The 15,990-nt window shown below is 49.6% G+C and overlaps 1 protein-coding gene across 2 annotated transcripts in view; it reads right to left on the reverse strand.

The window, feature by feature from the left end:
- The window catches only part of tet2 (tet methylcytosine dioxygenase 2), a 219,431-nt gene that overhangs the window by 42,539 nt on the left and 160,902 nt on the right, over positions 1-15,990 (reverse strand). For both annotated transcript variants that reach the window (XM_085983008.1, XM_085982999.1), the window contains one exon: positions 10,666-10,803. In XM_085983008.1, the coding sequence (XP_085839134.1) occupies positions 10,666-10,803 (138 nt within the window). The remainder of the gene's footprint in view (positions 1-10,665; positions 10,804-15,990) is intronic.

Below are 15,990 nucleotides of genomic sequence, written 5' to 3' on the forward strand. Positions count from 1 at the left end.
GATAGCTCTTTGTCGGCTGGCATGGACACGATGGGCTGTAAATTTCTATGATTCTATGAAGTCTATTACATTAAAACATGCTGGTGATCGAATTAAATATGGGGGCTTCAAATAAGTGCAGACGATTGAGTTAATTTTTGATGACTGAATTAAATATGGCTGACTGAGTTAAATGGTGTTGGTTGAGTTACGTGCAAGTGATTGAGTTAAATATGGGTGTTTAAGTTAAGTGCCTGTGATTGCTTAAGTGCAGATGATTAATGCTGGTGATTGAATTAAATGTGGTTTTTGATTTAAATGTGAGTGATTCTGATTTAGTTCAATGTAAATGACTGAGTTAGTGCAGGTGATTGGGCTAGTGCAGGTGATTGGGCTAGTGCAGGTGATTGGGTTAGTGCAGGTGATTGGGCTAGTGCAGGTGATTGGGCTAGTGCAGGTGATTGGGTTAGTGCAGGTGATTGGGCTAGCGCAGGTGATTGGGCTAGTGCAGGTGATTGGGTTAGTGCAGGTGATTGGGCTGGTGCAGGTGATTGGGTTAGTGCAGGTGATTGGGCTAGTGCAGGTGATTGGGCTAGTGCAGGTGATTGGGCTAGTGCAGGTGATTGGGCTAGTGCAGGTGATTGGGCTAGTGCAGGTGATTGGGCTAGTGCAGGTGATTGGGTTAGTGCAGGTGATTGGGCTAGTGCAGGTGATTGGGCTAGTGCAGGTGATTGGGTTAGTGCAGGTGATTGGGCTAGTGCAGGTGATTGGGTTAGTGCAGGTGATTGGGCTAGTGCAGGTGATTGGGCTAGTGCAGGTGATTGGGCTAGTGCAGGTGATTGGGCTAGTGCAGGTGATTGGGCTAGTGCAGGTGATTGGGCTAGTGCAGGTGATTGGGTTAGTGCAGGTGATTGGGCTAGTGCAGGTGATTGGGCTAGTGCAGGTGATTGGGTTAGTGCAGGTGATCGGACTAGTGCAGGTGATTGGGTTAGTGCAGGTGATTGGGCTAGTGCAGGTGATTGGGCTAGTGCAGGTGATTGGGTTAGTGCAGGTGATTGGGTTAGTGCAGGTGATTGGGCAAGTGCAGGTGATTGGGCTAGTGCAGGTGATTGGGCTAGTGCAGGTGATTGGGCTAGTGCAGGTGATTGGGTTAGTGCAGGTGATTGGGCTAGTGCAGGTGCTTTGGTTAGTGCAGGTGCTTTGGTTAGTGCAGGTGGGTGATTGGGCTAGTGCAGGTGATTGCGTTAGTGCAGGTGATTGGACGAGTGCAGGTGATTAGGCTAGTGCAGGTGATTGGGTTAGTGCAGGTGATTGGGCTAGTGCACGTGATTGGGCTAGTGCAGGTGATTGGGCTAGTGCAGGTGATTGGGCTAGTGCAGGTGATTGGGCTAGTGCAGGTGATTGGGCTAGTGCAGGTGATTGGGCTAGTGCAGGTGATTGGGCTAGTGCAGGTGATTGGGCTAATGCAGGTGATTGGGTTAGTGCAGGTGATTGGGCTAGTGCAGCTGATTGGGCTTGTGCAGATGATTGGGTTAGTGCAGGTGATTGGGCTAGTGCAGGTGATTGGGTTAGTGCAGGTGATTGGGTTAGTGCAGGTGATTGCGCTAGTGCAGGTGATTGGGTTAGTGCAGGTGATTGGGCTAGCGCAGGTGATTGGGTTAGCGCAGATGATTGGTTTAGTGCAGGTGATTGGGCTAGTGCAGGTGATTGGGCTAGTGCAGGTGATTGGGTTAGTGCAGGTGATTGGACTAGTGCAGGTGATTGGGTTAGTGCAGGTGATTGGGTTAGTGCAGGTGATTGGGCTAGTGCAGGTGATTGGGTTAGTGCAAGTGATTGGGCTAGTGCAGGTGATTGGGCTAGTGCAGGTGATTGGGCTAGTGCAGGTGATTGGGCTAGTGCAGGTGATTGGGCTAGTACAGGTGATTGGGTTAGTGCAAGTGATTGGGCTAGTGCAGGTGATTGGGTTAGTGCAGGCGATTGGGCTAGTGCAGGTGATTGGGCTAGTGCAGGTGATTGGGTTAGTGCAGGTGATTGGGCTGGTGCAGGTGATTGGGCTAGTGCAGGTGTTTGGGCGAGTGCAGGTGATTGGGTTAGTGCAGGTGATTGGGCTAGTGCAGGTGATTGGGCTAGTGCAGGTGATTGCGTTAGTGCAGGTGATTGGGCTAGTGCAAGTGATTGGGCTAGTGCAGGTGATTGGGTTAGTGCAGGTGATTGGACGAGTGCAGGTGATTAGGCTAGTGCAGGTGATTGGGTTAGTGCAGGTGATTGGGCTAGTGCACGTGATTGGGCTAGTGCCGGTGATTGGGCTAGTGCAGGTGATTGGGCTAGTGCAGGTGATTGGGCTAGTGCAGGTGATTGGGCTAGTGCAGGTGATTGGGCTAGTGCAGGTGATTGGGCTAGTGCAGGTGATTGGGCTAATGCAGGTGATTGGGTTAGTGCAGGTGATTGGGCTAGTGCAGCTGATTGGGCTAGTGCAGATGATTGGGTTAGTGCAGCTGATTGGGCTAGTGCAGATGATTGGGTTAGTGCAGGTGATTGGGCTAGTGCAGGTGATTGGGTTAGTGCAGGTGATTGGGCTAGTGCAGGTGATTGGGTTAGTGCAGGTGATTGGGCTAGTGCAGGTGATTGGGTTAGTGCAGGTGATTGGACTAGTGCAGGTGATTGGGCTAGTGCAGGTGATTGGGTTAGTGCAGGTGATTGGGTTAATGCAGGTGATTGGGCTAGTGCAGGTGATTGGGTTAGTGCAGGTGATTGGGTTAGTGCAGGTGATTGGGCTAGTGCAGGTGATTGGGCTATGGGCTACTGCAGGTGATTGGGCTAGTGCAGGTGATTGGGCTAGTGCAGGTGATTGGGCGAGTGCAGGTGATTGGGCTAGTGCAGGTGATTGGGTTAGTGCAGGTGATTGGGTTAGTGCAGGTGATTGGGTTAGTGCAGGTGATTGGGTTAGTGCAGGTGATTGGGCTAGTGCAGGTGATTGGGCTATGGGCTACTGCAGGTGATTGGGCTAGTGCAGGTGATTGGGCTAGTGCAGGTGATTGGGCGAGTGCAGGTGATTGGGCTAGTGCAGGTGATTGGGTTAGTGCAGGTGATTGGGCTAGTGCAGGTGATTGGGCTAGTGCAGGTGATTGGGTTAGTGCAGGTGATTGGGCTAGTGCAGGTGATTGGGCTAGTGCAGGTGATTGGGTTTGTGCAGGTGATTGGGTTAGTGCAGGTGATTGGGCTAGTGCAGGTGATTGGGCTAGTGCAGGTGATTGGGCTAGTGCAGGTGATTGGGCTAGTGCAGGTGATTGGGTTAGTGCAGGTGATTGGGCTAGTGCAGGTGATTGGGCTAGTGCAGGTGATTGGGCTAGTGCAGGTGATTGGGCTAGTGCAGGTGATTGGGCTAGTGCAGGTGTTTGGGCTAGTGCAGGTGATTGGGCTAGTGCAGGTGATTGGGTTAGTGCAGGTGATTGGGTTAGTGCAGGTGATTGGGTTAGTGCAGGTGATTGGGCTCGTGCAGGTGATTGGGTTAGTGCAGGTGATTGGGCTAGTGCAGGTGATTGGGCTAGTGCAGGTGATTGGGTTAGTGCAGGAGATTGGGCTAGTGCAGGTGATTGGGTTAGTGCAGGTGATTGGGCTAGTGCAGGTGATTGGGCTAGTGCAGGTGATTGGGCGAGTGCAGGTGATTGGGCGAGTGCAGGTGATTGGGTTAGTGCAGGTGATTGGGCTAGTGCAGGTGATTGGGTTAGTGCAGGTGTTTGGGCTAGTGCAGGTGATTGGGCTAGTGCAGGTGATTGGGTTAGTGCAGTCGATTGGGCTAGTGCAGGTGATTGGGCTAGTGCAGGTGATTGGGTTAGTGCAGGTGATTGGGTTGGTGCAGGTGATTGGGCTGGTGCAGGTGATTGGGCTGGTGCAGGTGATTGGGCTGGTGCAGGTGATTGGGTTAGTGCAGGTGATTGGGTTAGTGCAGGTGATTGGGCTAGTGCAGGTGATTGGGTTAGAGCAGGTGATTGGGCTGATGCAGGTGATTGGGCTAGTGCAGGTGTTTGGGCTGGTGCAGGTGATTGGGCTAGTGCAGGTGTTTGGGCGAGTGCAGGTGATTGGGTTAGTGCAGGTGATTGGGCTAGTGCAGGTGATTGGGCTAGTGCAGGTGATTGGGTTAGTGCAGGTGATTGGGCTGGTGCAGGTGATTGGGTTAGTGCAGGTGTTTGGGCGAGTGCAGGTGATTGGGTTCGTGCAGGTGATTGGGCTAGTGCAGGTGATTGGGCTAGTGCAGGTGATTGGGCTAGTGCAGGTGATTGCGTTAGTGCAGGTGATTGGGCTAGTGCAGGTGATTGGGTTAGTGCAGGTGTTTGGGCGAGTGCAGGTGATTGGGTTCGTGCAGGTGATTGGGCTAGTGCAGGTGATTGGGCTAGTGCAGGTGATTGGGCTAGTGCAGGTGATTGCGTTAGTGCAGGTGATTGGGCTAGTGCAGGTGATTGGGCTAGTGCAGGTGATTGGGTTAGTGCAGGTGATTGGACGAGTGCAGGTGATTTGGCTAGTGCAGGTGATTGGGTTAGTGAAGGTGATTGGGCTAGTGCAGGTGATTGGGCTAGTGCACGTGATTGGGCTAGTGCAGGTGATTGGGCTAGTGCAGGTGATTGGGTTAGTGCCGGTGATTGGGCTAGTGCAGGTGATTGGGCTAGTGCAGGTGATTGGGTTAGTGCAGGTGATTGGGCTAGTGCAGGTGATTGGGCTAGTGCAGGTGATTGGGCTAGTGCAGGTGATTGGGCTAGTGCAGGTGATTGGGTTTGTGCAGGTGATTGGGCTAGTGCAGGTGATTGGGCTAGTGCAGGTGATTGGGTTAGTGCAGGTGATTGGGCTAGTGCAGGTGTTTGGGCTAGTGCAGGTGATTGGGCTAGTGCAGGTGATTGGGCTAGTGCAGGTGATTGGGTTAGTGCAGGTGATTGGGTTAGTGCAGGTGATTGGGCTAGTGCAGGTGATTGGGCTAGTGCAGGTGATTGGGTTAGTGCAGGTGATTGGGTTAGTGCAGATGATTGGGTTAGTGCAGGTGATTGGGCTAGTGCAGGTGATTGGGCTAGTGCAGGTGATTGGGTTTGTGCAGGTGATTGGGCTAGTGCAGGTGATTGGGCTAGTGCAGGTGATTGGGCTAGTGCAGGTGATTGGGCTAGTGCAGGTGATTGGGCTAGTGCAGGTGATTGCGTTAGTGCAGGTGATTGGGCGAGTGCAGGTGATTGGGCTAGTGCAGGTGATTGGGCTAGTGCAGGTGATTGGACGAGTGCAGGTGATTTGGCTAGTGCAGGTGATTGGGTTAGTGCACGTGATTGGGCTAGTGCCGGTGATTGGGCTAGTGCAGGTGATTGGGCTAGTGCAGGTGATTGGGCTAATGCAGGTGATTGGGTTAGTGCAGGTGATTGGGCTAGTGCAGCTGATTGGGCTCGTGCAGATGATTGGGTTAGTGCAGGTGATTGGGCTAGTGCAGGTGATTGGGTTAGTGCAGGTGATTGGGTTAGTGCAGGTGATTGGGCTAGTGCAGGTGGTTGGGTTAGTGCAGGTGATTGGGCTAGTGCAGGTGATTGGGTTAGCGCAGATGATTGGTTTAGTGCAGGTGATTGGGCTAGTGCAGGTGATTGTGTTAGTGCAGGTGATTGGACTAGTGCAGGTGATTGGACTAGTGCAGGTGATTGGGTTAGTGCAGGTGATTGGGTTAGTGCAGGTGATTGGGCTAGTGCAGGTGATTGGGTTAGTGCAGGTGATTGGGCTATGGGCTAGTGCAGGTGATTGGGCTAGTGCAGGTGATTGGGTTAGTGCAGGTGATTGGGTTAGTGCAGGTGATTGGGTTAGTGCAGATGATTGGGTTAGTGCAGGTGATTGGGCTAGTGCAGGTGATTGGGCTCGTGCAGGTGATTGGGCTAGTGCAGGTGATTGGGTTTGTGCAGGTGATTGGGCTAGTGCAGGTGATTGGGCTAGTGCAGGTGATTGGGCTAGTGCAGGTGATTGGGCTAGTGCAGGTGATTGGGCTAGTGCAGGTGATTGGGTTAGTGCAGATGATTGGGTTAGTGCAGGTGATTGGGCTAGTGCAGGTGATTGGGCTCGTGCAGGTGATTGGGCTAGTGCAGGTGATTGGGTTTGTGCAGGTGATTGGGCTAGTGCAGGTGATTGGGTTAGTGCAGGTGATTGGGCTAGTGCAGGTGATTGGGCTAGTGCAGGTGATTGGGCTAGTGCAGGTGATTGGGCTAGTGCAGGTGATTGGGCTAGTGCGGGTGATTGGGCTAGTGCAGGTGATTGGGCTAGTGCAGGTGTTTGGGCTAGTGCAGGTGATTGGGCTAGTGCAGGTGATTGGGCTAGTGCAGGTGTTTGGGCTAGTGCAGGTGATTGGGCTAGTGCAGGTGATTGGGCTAGTGCAGGTGTTTGGGCTAGTGCAGGTGATTGGGCTAGTGCAGGTGATTGGGTTAGTGCAGGTGATTGGGTTAGTGCAGGTGATTGGGCTAGTGCAGGTGATTGGGTTAGTGCAGGTGATTGGGCTAGTGCAGGTGATTGGGCTCGTGCAGGTGATTGGGCTAGTGCAGGTGATTGGGCTAGTGCAGGTGATTGGGTTAGTGCAGGAGATTGGGCTAGTGCAGGTGATTGGGTTAGTGCAGGTGATTGGGATAGTGCGGGCGATTGGGTTAGTGCGGGTGATTGGGCTAGTGCAGGTGATTGGGCTAGTGCAGGTGATTGGGCTAGTGCAGGTGATTGGGTTAGTGCAGGTGATTGGGCTAGTGCAGGTGATTGGGTTAGTGCAGGTGTTTGGGCTAGTGCAGGTGATTGGGCTAGTGCAGGTGATTGGGTTAGTGCAGGTGATCGGACTAGTGCAGGTGATTGGGTTAGTGCAGGTGATTGGGCTAGTGCAGGTGATTGGGTTAGTGCAGTCGATTGGGCTAGTGCAGGTGATTGGGCTAGTGCAGGCGATTGGGTTAGTGCACGTGATTGGGTTGGTGCAGGTGATTGGGCTGGTGCAGGTGATTGGGCTGGTGCAGGTGATTGGGTTAGTGCAGGTGATTGGGCTAGTGCAGGTGATTGGGCTAGTGCAGGTGATTGGGCTGGTGCAGGTGATTGGGCTGGTGCAGGTGATTGGGTTAGTGCAGGTGATTGGGCTAGTGCAGGTGATTGGGTTAGTGCAGGTGATTGGGCTAGTGCAGGTGATTGGGCTAGTGCAGGTGATTGGGTTAGTGCAGGTGATTGGGTTAGTGCAGGTGATTGGGTTAGTGCATGTGATTGGGTTAGTGCAGGTGATTGGGCTAGTGCAGGTGATTGGGTTAGTGCAGTCGATTGGGTTAGTGCAGGTGATTGGGCTAGTGCAGGTGATTGGGCTAGTGCAGGTGATTGGGCTAGTGCAGGTGATTGGACTAGTGCAGGTGATTGGGCTAGTGCAGGTGATTGGGTTAGTGCAGGTGATTGGGCTAGTGCAGGTGATTGGGCTAGTGCAGGTGATTGGGCTAGTGCAGGTGATTGGGTTAGTGCAGGTGATTGGGTTAGTGCAGTCGATTGGGTTAGTGCAGGTGATTGGGCTAGTGCAGGTGATTGGGTTAGTGCAGGTGATTGGGTTAGTGCAGGTGATTGGGCTAGTGCAGGTGATTGGGCTAGTGCAGGTGATTGGGTTAGTGCAGTCGATTGGGCTAGTGCAGGTGATTGGGCTAGTGCAGGTGATTGGGCTAGTGCAGGTGATTGGGCTAGTGCAGGTGATTGGGCTAGTGCAGGTGATTGGGCTAGTGCAGGTGATTGGGTTAGTGCAGGTGATTGGGCTAGTGCAGGTGATTGGGCTAGTGCAGGTGATTGGGCTAGTGCAGGTGATTGGGTTAGTGCAGGTGATTGGGTTAGTGCAGTCGATTGGGTTAGTGCAGGTGATTGGGCTAGTGCAGGTGATTGGGTTAGTGCAGGTGATTGGGTTAGTGCAGGTGATTGGGCTAGTGCAGGTGATTGGGTTCGTGCAGGTGATTGGGTTAGTGCAGGCGATTGGGCTAGTGCAGGTGATTGGGCTAGTGCAGGTGATTGGGCTAGTGCAGGTGATTGGGTTAGTGCAGGTGTTTGGGTTAGTGCAGATGATTGGGCTAGTGCAGGTGATTGGGCTAGTGCAGGTGATTGGGCTAGTGCAGGTGATTGGGCTAGTGCAGGTGATTGGGCTAGTGCAGGTGATTGGGTTAGTGCAGGTGATTGGGTTAGTGCAGGTGATTGGGCTAGTGCAGGTGATTGGGCTAGTGCAGGTGATTGGGCTAGTGCAGGTGATTGGGTTAGTGCAGGTGATTGGGTTAGTGCAGGTGATTGGGTTAGTGCAGGTGATTGGGCTAGTGCAGGTGATTGGGTTAGTGCAGGTGATTGGGTTAGTGCAGGTGATTGGGCTAGTGCAGGTGATTGGGCTAGTGCAGGTGATTGGGTTAGTGCAGGTGATTGGGTTAGTGCAGGTGATTGGGTTAGTGCAGGTGATTGGGCTAGTGCAGGTGATTGGGTTAGTGCAGGTGATTGGGCTAGTGCAGGTGATTGGGCTAGTGCAGGTGATTGGGCTAGTGCAGGTGATTGGGCTAGTGCAGGTGATTGGGCTAGTGCAGGTGATTGGGCTAGTGCAGGTGATTGGGTTAGTGCAGGTGATTGGGCTAGTGCAGGTGATTGGGTTAGTGCAGGTGATTGGGTTAGTGCAGGTGATTGGGCTAGTGCAGGTGATTGGGCTAGTGCAGGTGATTGGGTTAGTGCAGGTGATTGGGTTAGTGCAGGTGATTGGGCTAGTGCAGGTGATTGGGCTAGTGCAGGTGATTGGGCTCGTGCAGATGATTGGGTTAGTGCAGGTGATTGGGCTAGTGCAGGTGATTGGGCTAGTGCAGGTGATTGGGCTAGTGCAGGTGATTGGGTTAGTGCAGATGATTGGTTTAGTGCAGGTGATTGGGTTAGTGCAGATGATTGGTTTAGTGCAGGTGATTGGGTTAGTGCAGATGATTGGGCTAGTACAGGTGATTGGGTTAGTGCAGGTGATTGGGCTAGTGCAGGTGATTGGGCTAGTGCAGGTGATTGGGTTAGTGCAGGTGATTGGGCTAGTGCAGGTGATTGGGTTAGTGCAGGTGATTGGGCTAGTGCAGGTGATTGGGCTAGTGCAGGTGATTGGGCTAGTGCAGGTGATTGGGCTAGTGCAGGTGATTGGGCTGGTGCAGGTGATTGGGCTGGTGCAGGTGATTGGGCTAGTGCAGGTGATTGGGTTGGTGCAGGTGATTGGGTTAGTGCAGGTGATTGGGCTAGTGCAGGTGATTGGGTTAGTGCAGATGATTGGGCTAGTGCAGGTGATTGGGTTAGTGCAGGTGATTGGGCTAGTGCAGGTGATTGGGCTAGTGCAGGTGATTGGGTTAGTGCAGGTGATTGGGCTAGTGCAGGTGATTGGGTTAGTGCAGGTGATTGGGCTAGTGCAGGTGATTGGGCTAGTGCAGGTGATTGGGTTAGTGCAGGTGATTGGGCTAGTGCAGGTGATTGGGCTAGTGCAGGTGATTGGGCTAGTGCAGGTGATTGGGCTAGTGCAGGTGATTGGGCTAGTGCAGGTGATTGGGCTAGTGCAGGTGATTGGGCTAGTGCAGGTGATTGGGCTAGTGCAGGTGATTGGGTTAGTGCAGGTGATTGGGTTAGTGCAGGTGATTGGGCTAGTGCAGGTGATTTGGCTAGTGCAGGTGATTGGGCTAGTGCAGGTGATTGGGCTAGTGCAGGTGATTGGGTTAGTGCAGGTGACTGGGCTAGTGCAGGTGATTGGGTTAGTGCAGGTGATTGGGTTAGTGCAGGTGATTGGGTTAGTGCAGGTGATTGGGCTAGTGCAGGTGATTGGGCTAGTGCAGGTGATTGGGCTAGTGCAGGTGATTGGGCTAGTGCAGGTGATTGGGCTAGTGCAGGTGATTGGGCTACTGCAGGTGATTGGGCTAGTGCAGGTGATTGGGCTAGTGCAGGTGATTGGGTTAGTGCAGGTGATTGGGTTAGTGCAGGTGATTGGGCTAGTGCAGGTGATTGGGCTAGTGCAGGTGATTGGGCTAGTGCAGGTGATTGGGCTAGTGCAGGTGATTGGGTTAGTGCAGGTGATTGGGTTAGTGCAGGTGATTGGGCTAGTGCAGGTGATTGGGCTAGTGCAGGTGATTGGGCTAGTGCAGGTGATTGGGCTAGTGCAGGTGATTGGGCTAGTGCAGGTGATTGGGCTAGTGCAGGTGATTGGGCTAGTGCAGGTGATTGGGCTAGTGCAGGTGATTGGGTTAGTGCAGGTGATTGGGTTAGTGCAGGTGATTGGGTTAGTGCAGGTGATTGGGCTAGTGCAGGTGATTGGACTAGTGCAGGTGATTGGGTTAGTGCAGGTGATTGGGCTAGTGCAGGTGATTGGGTTAGTGCAGGTGATTGGGTTAGTGCAGGTGATTGGGTTAGTGCAGGTGATTGGGTTAGTGCAGGTGATTGGGTTAGTGCAGGTGATTGGGTTAGTGCAGGTGATTGAATGAAATCTGGGTGATTTGAGTTAAATGATAATGGTTAAGTGCTGGTGATTCAGTGAAGTACAAGTGATTGGGTTAATAGGAGGTGATTCAGTTACGTGCTCGTGATTGAGTTCTACAAATGTGGCAGATTGAGTTAAGAGCAGGTAAGTGACTTAAGTGCGGGTGAGTAAGTTGGAAGGTCTGTGATTGGAACAAAATGCTTAAGAAGTGAATTTGTACATACCACTGTGCTGCCATTCTGCATGTTGTGCAAATCTCTGTGAGCATGGGCACAAAAATCTACACAAGCAGTCACCCCTGAGAATGGATGGCCATCCGTCTGGCCAAGCCGACAGTCTGGTGCCCTCTGCTCAAATTCAACCTGCAAAGAAAAGTATAAAGCATTATTCATTTGCAATAAAACACAACCATTTCTTGTACAACTTGCCCATTGTAGTTTCCTTCTGTTTAATTCTCCCCTGGCGTTTTGTGTGCTCAATCATATACTGAGTTTCCTGCATCAGAAGTCTGCAGCACAACGGGTGATACTGAGTGGGAGTGAAACTCTTTTTATACCAGAAAAAAAGACAAGTTTCTTTCCGTTGGTCTAGTCACAGCTTTTAGGAATGCATGAAATTAAATTCATTGGAATGCACGCACAATGGATGAGCCAATCAGAACACAACTGCAATTATATTGTGGAGCCATTTGTTAAACTGCGAACAGAGCCTAAATCTGCAAAGCTGCTGATGCTTCTGTGCAGAGTGTGTGTCTCTGGTGCTTGGCTTAGCTGGAACTATCAGAACGCTGATGTACCTGGAAGGCACAACCCAGTAATGGCCACCCTTCTGGTTTTTGCAAATAGAATATTGCTGCGGCCTGGAATTTCCACTCGATTGCGCTTTTTTTTCGGCACAATTCCCCCGATATCGGCGTAACTGGTGCAAAAGATTGTGGAATCTTAAGTGCAAATTGCGTTTAGTGCAAATCGACTTTCCACAATCTTTTGCGCTCGAAGAAGGCCCCGCCCACAAAACTGGCCACACCCCCAGGAAGAGTTAATCACCATTGGGAGTTTCCTCTAATTGCACTCGTTTGCAGGCCTTTGAGGAGTCTCTAAAAAATTAAGCTGGAACTTTTGGTTGCAAGGACACTACTAAGAACGTTTTGAAAGTTTTTGCATGATTTTTTCTTTTAAATTTACCAAGGAACTCACTACTGTACCCCAATCTAATTAGAATTTTTTTTGCATATTTTTTAATTGAATCAGGAAAAAAGTGTCCTGCATTTAGATTTTATGCATAGCACAAAATCAATACTTCTGGTTTCCATTGTTTCACTGTCCTGTGGAACTTTCTAGATAAGATGCAAATGAACGACAAAATATGCATTGATGGTTGTAAATTTGTTCTTGTAAATTGTAGCCTATCATTCTGCATGGCCTTTCACTGCTCTGTACCTCAGTATCACTGGCAGCTGGCATACGGAGAAGAGCACAAATCTACGGGATGGAGTATATGAAGATAAACCAGTGGCTTGTGTGTGTGTAAATATACTCTTAGTGACACAGGAGCTGGAGTATAATGTGTGACCAATGATCTGTGTGTGTTGTGATAACTCTTACTGTAGCAAGAGTTGTGGCGGTCACTCTGGATTGTTCTGTGAACCTTGCTAATTAAGATTCTGAAGGAACAGGTATTGGTTTTGAGAGCAGATCAGTGAGTGTAAGCAGACCATTGATGATGCATGGCTGATCCTGGTCTCAGTAGCTTAGGCAGCTGAGTGGGTTGACCAGCAAGAGGTGCCTGCTAGGAAAATGATAGAGGAAAGAGATGGGGTGAGGGGACTGTCAATAGGTAACAGTAAAGAAAAGCGGTAAGAGAGGAGGGAATTAATGCAGGAAAACAAAGTTTCAAACAGGTTCCAGATACTGGATAACATGGAAGGTGTTTCTGAGGAAGGTGAGGATGAAGTAAGGAGGATATACTTAAGGGGAAATGAATGGTGGGAGAAAGAAGAATGGATGACTAGGTATTAACTGGGAAAACAGCAGAACTGGAAATATACGAGCTGAAGAAAGACGTGCAGGACAGAGACCTTATTAAGCCAGGAAATTGACAGGGAGATCAAAATACTATGACACCAAGTAGGATTTCTGAAAAACAAGTTGACTTTAGGGCAAGAGTAAACCATTCTGGACAATAGTGCATGGATCTGGGAACCCTGAGGTTTGCCTGACTAGAGGAGATTGTGTAGGATTGTTTCCTTGTTGAGCTTATTGAACAGCCAGTGAAGTAAAAATCTATGTTGGATCTAATCTTCACTAATGAACAAAGTCTGGCGTGTAACGTAGAAGTCAAGGAACATCCGGGATCCCACAATTAAAACATTAGAAGGGAAGTGTTCAGGAGGGCATGAGAAAGGGCCATCAGACAGAACTATTGCACCTTAATGGGTGTGTTTTGGTCTGGATGGTGAGAAAGATAGCTGTTAATAAACTGGGAAGTAAAAGCAGAAAGGGCTTCTCTTCCATTACAACTGCTACTCGCACTTATGCTTACAGCCTAAATGGGTGTGAGGAGAGTAGTGAAATAAAATCTGCTTGTTAAGATCTTATTAAGGTTTATACTGAGAAACAAATGTGTATTTGCCTGGAAAAAGTAAGAAAGACTTGCATTTAAATAGCACCTTTCACAACCTTGGGATGCCCCAAAGCACTTTACAGCTAATGAAGTACTTTTGAAGTGTAGTCACTGTTGTAATGTAGGAAACACAGCAGCCAATTTGTGCATAGCAAGGTCCCACAATCAGCAATGAACTAAATGACCAGAATATCTTTTTTTTAGGTGTTGGTTGAGGGATAAATGTTGGCTAGGATACTGGGAGAACTCCCTTGCCCTTCACTGAATAGGGCTTTGGGATCTTTTACGTCCACCGGAAAGTGCAGATGGGATCTCATTTTAACATCTCATCGGAAAGACGGCACCTCCAACAGTGCAACACTCCCTCAGTACTGTACTGAAGTGACAGCCTCGATTGTGTACTCAAGTCTCTGGGGTGAAATGAGACAGAATCCCAGAAATTACAAAAGCAAAATACTGCTGATGCTGGAAATCTGAAATTAAAACAGAAAATGCTGGAAATACTCAGCAGGTCAGGCAGCATCTGTGGAGAGAGAATCACAGTTAATGTTTCAGGTCTATGACCTTTCATCAGAACTGGAAAATGTTACAGATGTAACAGATTTTAAGCAAGTAGAAATTACAGACCAGTTAGCCTGACAGCACTGAAGCAGGTCCTCAGCGCCCTCCCAACAATTCATATTTTTCTAATGAGAGCAGAGGCCGTAAGTAGCACAGCTGGTTTACACCAACTGAATATATCGAAATACCATTCTATTTCATGGATTCCAAGGTGTCCATGAAAACCACAAACCAGTGCCTTTAGTTGTGAGAAACATCTGATGAAATTATTTCAAGATTGATGAGGGGAATGTGGTCAATAAAATTTACTAGGAGATTCAGGACATGTTCCAGTATAGGGTAGGACTGAGGGTTTGTAAGGGTAGGACTGAGGGTTTTGGAAGGGTAGATATGATGAGAGATTGAGGGTTTGAAAGGGTAGATATGATGAGAGATTGAGGGTTTGAAAGGGTAGATATGATGAGAGATTGAGGGTTTGTAAGGGTAGATATGATGGGAGACTGAGGGTTTGGAAGGGTAGGTATGATGGGAGATTGAGGGTTTATAAGGGGAGGTATGATGGGAGATTGAGGGTTTGGAAGGGGAGGTATGATGAGAGATTGAGGGTTTGGAAGGATAGATAAGATGGGAGATTAAGGGTTTGGAAGGGGAGGTATGATGGGAGATTGAGGGTTTGTAAGGGGAGGTATGATGGGAGATTGAGGGTTTGGAAGGATAGATATGATGGGAGATTGAGGGTTTGAAAGGGGAGGTATGATGGGAGATTGAGGGTTTGTAAGGGGAGGTATGATGAGAGATTGAGGGTTTGGAAGGGTAGATATGATGGGAGATTGAGGGTTTGGAAGGGTAGATATGATGGGAGATTGAGGGTTTGGAAGGATAGGTATGATGGGAGATTGAGGGTTTGGAAGGGTAGATATGATGAGAGATTGAGGGTTTGGAAGGGTAGATATGATGGGAGATTGAGGGTTTGTAAGGGGAGGTATGATGGGAGATTGAGGGTTTGTAAGGGGAGGTATGATGGGAGATTGAGGGTTTGTAAGGGGAGGTATGATGGGAGATTGAGGGTTTGGAAGGGTAGATATGATGGGAGATTGAGGGTTTGGAAGGGTAGGTATGATGGGAGATTGAGGGTTTGGAAGGGTAGATATGATGGGAGATTGAGGGTTTGGAAGGGTAGATATGATGGGAGATTGAGGGTTTGGAAGGGTAGGTATGATGGGAGATTGAGGGTTTGGAAGGGTAGATATGATGGGAGATTGAGGGTTTGGAAGGGTAGCTATGATGGGAGATTGAGGGTTTGGAAGGGTAGATATGATGGGAGATTGAGGGTTTAGAAGGGTAGATATGATGGGAGATTGAGGGTTTGGAAGGGTAGATATGATGGGAGATTGAGGGTTTAGAAGGGTAGATATGATGGGAGATTGAGGGTTTAGAAGGGTAGGTATGATGGGAGATTGAGGGTTTAGAAGGGTAGGTATGATGGGAGATTGAGGGTTTAGAAGGGTAGGTATGATGGGAGATTGAGGGTTTGGAAGGGTAGATATGATGGGAGATTGAGGGTTTGGAAGGGTAGCTATGATGGGAGATTGAGGGTTTGGAAGGGTAGCTATGATGAGAGATTGAGGGTTTGGAAGGGTAGATATGATGGGAGATTGAGGGTTTAGAAGGGTAGATATGATGGGAGATTGAGGGTTTGGAAGGGTAGATATGATGGGAGATTGAGGGTTTAGAAGGGTAGATATGATGAGAGATTGAGGGTTTGGAAGGGTAGATATGATGGGAGATTGAGGGTTTGGAAGGGTAGGTATGATGGGAGATTGAGGGTTTGGAAGGGTAGATATGATGGGAGATTGAGGGTTTGGAAGGGTAGATATGATGGGAGATTGAGGGTTTGGAAGGGTAGATATGATGGGAGATTGAGGGTTTGGAAGGGTAGCTATGATGAGAGATTGAGGGTTTGGAAGGGTAGATATGATGGGAGATTGAGGGTTTGGAAGGGGAGGTATGATGGGAGATTGAGGGTTTGTAAGGGGAGGTATGATGGGAGATTGAGAGTTTGTAAGGGGAGGTATGATGGGAGATTGAGGGTTTGTAAGGGTAGGTATGATGGGAGATTGATGGTTTGTAATAGTTGGTGCTATTACAAGGAAGCGTCAGCCATGGCCACTTGTGCAGTAATGCTCAGGCATTCAGACCTCACCGTGCCTGGTATATAAAGGAACAATCTTTAATGCACCAATAGCGGAGGCCTTCGACACTGTCAACCGTGAGGGATTATGGAGTGTCCTCCTCAAATTCGGCTGCCCTCAAAAGTTTGTCACCATCCTCCGCCTGCTTCACGATGACATGCAAGCTGTGATCCT

Source organism: Somniosus microcephalus, chromosome 1 (assembly GCF_052327205.1).
Source record: "Somniosus microcephalus isolate GS21.2 chromosome 1, FLI_Smic_1.0, whole genome shotgun sequence".
NCBI lineage: Eukaryota > Metazoa > Chordata > Chondrichthyes > Squaliformes > Somniosidae > Somniosus > Somniosus microcephalus.